Here is a 6,818-nt window from a genome sequence, read left to right as displayed (position 1 = left end):
ATTCGGGTAACTGACAGGCAGCCATCTTTGTTTTGAATCAGAAACAAACACTCTATTTGGTTATTTTTAAGTTTTTTTTTTTTGTTTTTTTTTTAAATCATTCAGAGGATGGAATATTTGTATGTACTGTATGTGTATATAAAATATTTTTCAGATCTGTCAGAGCAGCAGTAAGTGTTTTAAATGACTTTCTGGGTTTCTCAACCATCCTTAGTTAATGGCATTTTAGAGAAACTGATGGTTAGTTCTGTGATATGCAGAGTTGATGTTTGGCATATTTTGCTAGAAAATGACTCAGACGATTGATTGTTTCAGCTTTATTGCTCTTTTTGGGAGTCAAGTCATTGTCAAGGCAGGTTTGCACACTTTGAGAGTTGAAGCAGCTTGAGTTGTGAGGATGTGACATGTCTTTTTATTCATGCAAAGCTCCTGATTAAATGATGCTGCTGAAAACATATTGCGCAAATACATTTTTTTATTGCATGTAGCCTAGTGTTACAGAAAATACAGTTACAAAAGTGTTGCATTAAAGGGCCAGACTATTACACATCAAAGGGAGCAAAGTCAAATATAAAGCAGATACCTCATTTGAAAACATGGAATTTAAAATAACACCTGAGGCAGACTCAACAAAGACAGCTATTCTGTTCTTCATCATTGAAAGAGATGCACATACTGTGTCTTTGACCAGCAAGAAATTGATTATAGAGTTGAGGAATACCAACAATAGAGACAATAGTTTGACAGGGAGTCAGGTTTGCTATCAAAATTCAAAAGAAGAAGGTCGTAAAGTGGTTTACTGCTGCTACTCCTCAGTCCACTAACAACCTTTAGTTTTTATCAACTCACTAAATGCTCCTTTTAATGGACATATCTGCTAAACTGCCTCTCTTCCATTACCTCCACAAAATGTATGTATATTTCTGACTGCAAAGGATTTGTGTGTTTTTCTCTGTAGCATGCAAGAACAGATTTTCCTGTCCATCAGTTCATGATCCAGTGTAAAGGAAAATGTCTTCTCTTTTAAGCAGGTACAGTAATTATGAATACACTTGCTGTATCCTTTGAATGTTAATGTTAGATAAAGGGATTCATCCTAAGCAGATGGATAGTATGACATTTGTAATGTAATATAAGATAGGAGGTTAGTTAAATGTTCAGTAAGATTCACTCTTCACATTTGCTGATTAGTTTAAAGCCACTGAAACCAGTCAGACCAAAAAGAGGAACACGCTACACGATTCACAATTGACTCATGATAATAACAATATTTTGATTACTCAACATGGGGAGGACTCTGTCGGCAGTCAGCACTACACCTTTAATGTAGAGAATTTTTGGCTTCCAGTAATTTGCTTACTAGCTGTCTGAGCATCAGCTCCTGCAGGATATTTAAAAATTAAGGAATAATTTAACATTTTTCAAAACATATTCTCATGCATGCTATGCCACTGTAGTTTCATCTTCACAGAAAGAGGGTGAGACAAGGTGGGTGCAATGAGCAACTAGATGCTAATAAATCCTACACACTGCTCTTTGAAGATTATTGATTGATAGGATTTATATCCTATCAGCTTCTTATGGTAGCCAATGTCACATTCCTGTTCAAGCATTAATGACCAACACACTGAACCTTTCTCTGTATACACTCGCCATGGGTGACTATCCACCAATGAGCTTGGGTCTATAGTGCTATATGGTGCTATATGAACGAAATTGAATTGAATTGAGCACTCATGTTAGCTCCACAAAATGCTTGAAATCTAGGACTCTTTTTTTTAATTCACTCTTATTCGCTGACTTTAATAACTGCATGATGATGGGCTGAATTAATGAAGGCTTTATGTTCTTAGGTGTGTGTTCACACCGCAGACAAAACTGCCATCATCATGTCAGTTCAGACTAATGTCAACGGCACAATGCCAATATTTAAAGCAAAACGGTAAATAAAGGTAAAGGTAGTGTACATTTATATTGATAATAGATAAAGGTTCCATCACAGAATGTAACCAAAGATATGCAGGTTTCATGTAATTACTTTTAAAAAAGACTACAATTCCCACTTGTGCCAGCCACCATGTTGCCCTGCTATGTGAACACAACTGACCCACACCAGTAAAGACCTGTTTTACATTTCTATTCACTGCTCACTGTGAGATCAGATCAAATGCATTTCATTACAAACAGTCCCTGAGCAAACTCATCTCTGTGGCTGTGACCTCACAGCTGTTCACTTCCTGCTTGTCTGTGAGTGGTCAGGAGTCACCATTGAGTCACCATTTTAAACATGACGAGCAGTTGAGATGATCCTTTGTGCTGTTAGTGTATCCAGACAGGACAAGTGTGCTGGGGTCTCGCTCTATCACTGGGCTGTCCTCGTTGTTCAGGATGTGCTCGACCAAGCAGCTCGCTGCCTCCTCAATGTTAGTATTTTCCTGAGGGAGGGAATAAATGAAGTTACCGCTATAGAAATCATGTAACACACCAGTGGAGCTGCTGTATGTATGGCAATCTTGATGGGTTGGTCCACTACTTTGGTCCAGACTGAAAGAAGATTTCCACTGACTGCTGCAGGTCCAACATGTTGAACTGCCATTTTTCTACAGTACCCCAAAATGGACAAACCAAACAGTGACTGTAGAAAGATGTTTCACCACTATAGTTTCTCCTTCACACTAGGAAGGAGAAGGGAGGCAAGCGCCACTAAATCCTAGACACTGTCCTGTACTCCAGTACTGTTTAACTTCTCATTTAGCTGCATCATCTACTTAATATTTGAATTTGTTTTTTATTTTGTTTATGAACTAATACCTGCATAAATAATATCCATGAACCTTAGCTGTAGTTTGGGTTTAGTCCTCATTAGCGAATGATAGCTAACAGGCTAACCTTAGAGAGTAAACATGGTAGACGTTACACCTGCTAAACTTAGCTCAAAGCACCGCTGTGTCTTACTGACATACTAGCATGGCTGTTGACTCCTGGTCTTGTTGTGGTATAGATACAGTATACCACTTTGGACTGTTTACCTTGTCAATAACACTATTAATATGTTGTTCTGATCAGGTCTGACCTGTTTTCTGAGTCGTTCACTAACTACAATTGTCTCCAACTTGCACCTTGGTGTGTAATTCATCACAGAGACTCTGGAACAATGGAAAAAGCAGAAGGCTAATTTACACTGGACTGCAGACATTCCTCTGTTTGTCTCTTGAGAGCACAGCAAATCATGTTTTCCAGCCTTTAGTCGTCTGCTGAAGCTTTTCTTTTCACAGCAGTAATGTCATTGCTATTATTTTAGCCTGTCAAATATATAGTTAACTAGACTGTGTAAATAATGAGGCAAATCAAGCCCCCTTACAACACAATAGCACCCTTTCTTTGTGATGGTTAATCAAAAAAGCACTCTGTCCTTTTATATCCCTGTTCCTTTATATCTGCATATGACCACTTGTATAATAACTTTTTTTTGGGCTGTTTATGCCTTTAATTGACAGGACAGCTGAAGAGAGACAGGAAGCAGGGGGCAGAGAGAGGGGAATATCACGCAGCAAAGGGCCGTCCAATGCGGGATTCGAACCAGGGCCTGCTGCGGCGAAGACTGTAGCCTCTATACACGGGGCGTCTGCAAAACCCAGTACACTACCGACCACCCCTTTAAGTGGGTTATTACCACCTCAATCTAACTTCAAATGTCTTTCCACTGACTCATTCAAACAGTTGCAGTAATTGCCTCCAAAGTCACATATCTTTTGTCTACCTTCTCATACCTTTGCAGAGGTCTCGAACCAACCAACAAAGCCATTCTCCCTGCAGAAGGAGTCGAGTTTGGGCTGCTGGGAAGTCAGTTGGTCTGACTTATTGGCCAAGAGTACAGTTGGAACTGGCTTCCCGTGGTTCAGGGTCACCTAAGAAGAAAAGAAAGACAGGTTACATGACGGTTGTACAAACTGTATTACCATGTCTGGTTAGGTCAAATGATCACCCCATTCAGTCATTTGGTCAGATAGTTGTAAATATCAGTGGGATCATTTCTCCCAGACAAGCAGTAAGTAAGGACAATAAACACCAACACCGGCCAGCTATAATGAGTTCAATATAACTTTTCCTCACTGGATGACGTAGATTAACTATGTAACTAAAATAATACACTGACATGGTGAAATTTAATGTTTTAGCTAGCTACAGGCATTTTTGTTAAGGTTGGTTGCATATTGTGGAGCTGATTATTTTCCCTCGTGGAGGGTGTAGTTTTCAGAGTATGACGGTTGCGCTCTGTCTCTGGTGAAGAGCCTGGCATGTCTGCAAGAACAAAATGATTAAGCTGCACAGAATGCCAAGGGGAGCTCATAGATCATTCTCTGTAGTACTATTGTCTTCCACAGTCCGTTATTTACATTTAATATATACATATTGATCATAACCTTGTTAAGGTGTTACTATAATAAGTCCCCTACCCAAACACCTGTCAAACATAAGAACTCACAACTTCTATAACTTTCTAAAAATGCCAATACAACATATATTTTTCTAATTTGCATGTTTATAATGTCACGCTTTTCTGTGTTTAGTGCCACCATTAAAAACCTTTTACCTTCATACTGTATAATACAAACTAGTTCTTTTGGATAATATTGATACCTGTATAGAAATTGTTCAGACACTGCTTCCCAGTTCTGTTTGCTGTAAATGCTGTCAGATAAGGAGGGACTTGTCGTGGGTATCAATTGGCTTTTACAATGGTATGAGTTGCAGCCCAACCACTATGCATTGTAGCAGTGAACAGGGTCAGACCAGGAACTGGACAGAACCTCTGACTGACTATTCAGGGACTAGTGACCAGTTGGCAGGGAATACAGTAGCCTACCGAGGTGGTTTTCTTACCAGGTTTAGCTCCTGGCATCTGGGACTAACTGCTGAGCCTGGTTCAGTTAACAGCAGTAAATCAGCGATTAGCTACCTAGCAAGGCTAAAGCTTATCTGTCCATCAGGAAACTGTGAGGACATCAGAGGGAAAAGCAGCAAATATACTGTGTATAAAATCTGATCCAGTTTGACCAAAATCGGCGAATAAAGTTCTAAAGTTGTGCTTTTGTGCAGTGATCAAAGAGGCCCGGCCCTCACAATCACTCATAGACTTACATCCAGATGTAAAATTAGTACATGAGACCCCAAGTGCAGGATGACATCATCAGCGTGTATCAGGAAATGACAAACTCAAATATATATCACAAAAAATCACAAAGAATGCTTAAAAATTACATGATGGGCAGATACTGGTATGTATCACACTCATAGCACAAGATGTCTGTGTAGTATCATTTGCCTCGAACTGTATAGTTTCTAAAAGTAGATTGGGAGCCAGAGCTTTCAGCTATCAGGCTCCTCTTCTGTGGAACAAACTACCATTCTGGGTTCAGGAGGCAGACACGGTCAACACTTTTAAGAATAGACTTAAGACTTTCCTTTTTGATAGAGCTTATAGTTAGGGCTGGCTCAGGTCATCCCTTAGTTATGCTGGTATATGACTAGACTGCTGGGGGACTCCCTCCCCTCCCCTCTCCTCTCTTTCTCTCTCTGCCTATCTCTTTCAGAGTTATGCCTAGTCAGGCACAGTATTGGTTGAAGATGTAGTCACATCTCCCTTTAATGAAAACTCTACTCAAACCCTCTCTCTATCTTTCTCTCTCTCTCCATCACTACCACCATCTGTAAACATACATGTCTCATTAATGCATGTTACTAACTAAACTTCTTCCCTGGAGTTTCTGTGCGCTCTTGTCCAGCAGGTTCTCATGGATCATGGCTGCTGCTGTGGTCCTGCATATATTATTACTGTCATTATTGTTGCCATATCTCCATTACAGTTTATAGTTAGCTAATGTTTTGCTGCTGCTGTGCATCTGTGTCTCTCTATCTCTTTTGAGGTTTCTGCCTGTTATAAGGGAGTCTTTCCTCGCCACTGTCGCCAAGTGCTTGCTCATGGTGGAACTGTTGGGTCTCTGTAATAATAATATAGACCTGCTCTATATGAAGAATGTCATGAGATAACTTTTGTTATGATATGGCGCTATATAAATAAAATTAAATTGAATTGAATTGAACTGTGTGCAGACCACTGCTGTCACCTTACACTCATTTGTAGCACTGCAGTTACACTTTTTCGAGCTATGTTTAATATAATTCTGTCTTTGGAGCTGTCAGAACACACTGTCTCAGAGCTGCTGAATCATTTCTTATATAATTGTATTGTATAATCTATTCAAAATCATTTGACCTTTTCCCTACTTCGCACCACAAATGACAGCAAAGAAAGAAAGGCCTCAGTTTGAGTCTCTCTATCAGATGTTGACCTTGGAGTCCAAATCGTCCTTCCACTTCAGTACGGCATCAAATGTGGAGGCCCTGGTCACGTCAAACACCATCAGTGCTCCTACCGCCTCCCGGTAATACACACGAGTCATGTTCCCATACCGCTCCTGTCCTGGGACACATTGACATCATCAGATATGCACGCACGCACGCACGCACGCACGCACGCACGCACGCACGCACTCCCATTACAGGAACTTCTATTAGTTTTGCTGAATTTAACATCAGAAAATTGTAGGTCATCCAACTTTTTATATCCTTAAGGCATGTTTGGAGTTTATTAACTGATTGGAAAATCTGTCAAAGATGAGGTCCAACATAATCTAAGACAATATAGGAGGGAAAAAAATTGGTATACTTATATAAAATTATCAACTTACAATATTAAGAGAGAGCCCTGTTTTATTTTTATTATTTTCACTTGTTAAATAGATGTTTGCAATCTC

At 39.7% G+C, this 6,818-nt stretch overlaps 1 protein-coding gene across 1 annotated transcript in view; it reads right to left on the bottom strand.

The window, feature by feature from the left end:
- Positions 1-317: 317 nt before the first annotated feature.
- LOC104935089 (ras-related protein Rab-38) overlaps positions 318-6,818 on the bottom strand; it is a 13,092-nt gene continuing 6,591 nt past the window's right edge. The window contains exons 2-4 of the mRNA XM_027273754.1: positions 6,354-6,484; positions 3,771-3,908; positions 318-2,435 (exon numbers count right to left, since the gene is read on the bottom strand). Coding sequence (XP_027129555.1) covers positions 2,274-2,435; positions 3,771-3,908; positions 6,354-6,484 — 431 coding nt within the window. The 3' untranslated portion in view covers positions 318-2,273. The remainder of the gene's footprint in view (positions 2,436-3,770; positions 3,909-6,353; positions 6,485-6,818) is intronic.

The sequence above is a fragment of the Larimichthys crocea genome, chromosome XXII, assembly GCF_000972845.2.
Source record: "Larimichthys crocea isolate SSNF chromosome XXII, L_crocea_2.0, whole genome shotgun sequence".
NCBI classification, from domain to species: domain Eukaryota; kingdom Metazoa; phylum Chordata; class Actinopteri; family Sciaenidae; genus Larimichthys; species Larimichthys crocea.
Note: the sequence above shows the minus strand (reverse complement) of the source record. Positions and strands in the feature narration are given on the sequence as shown.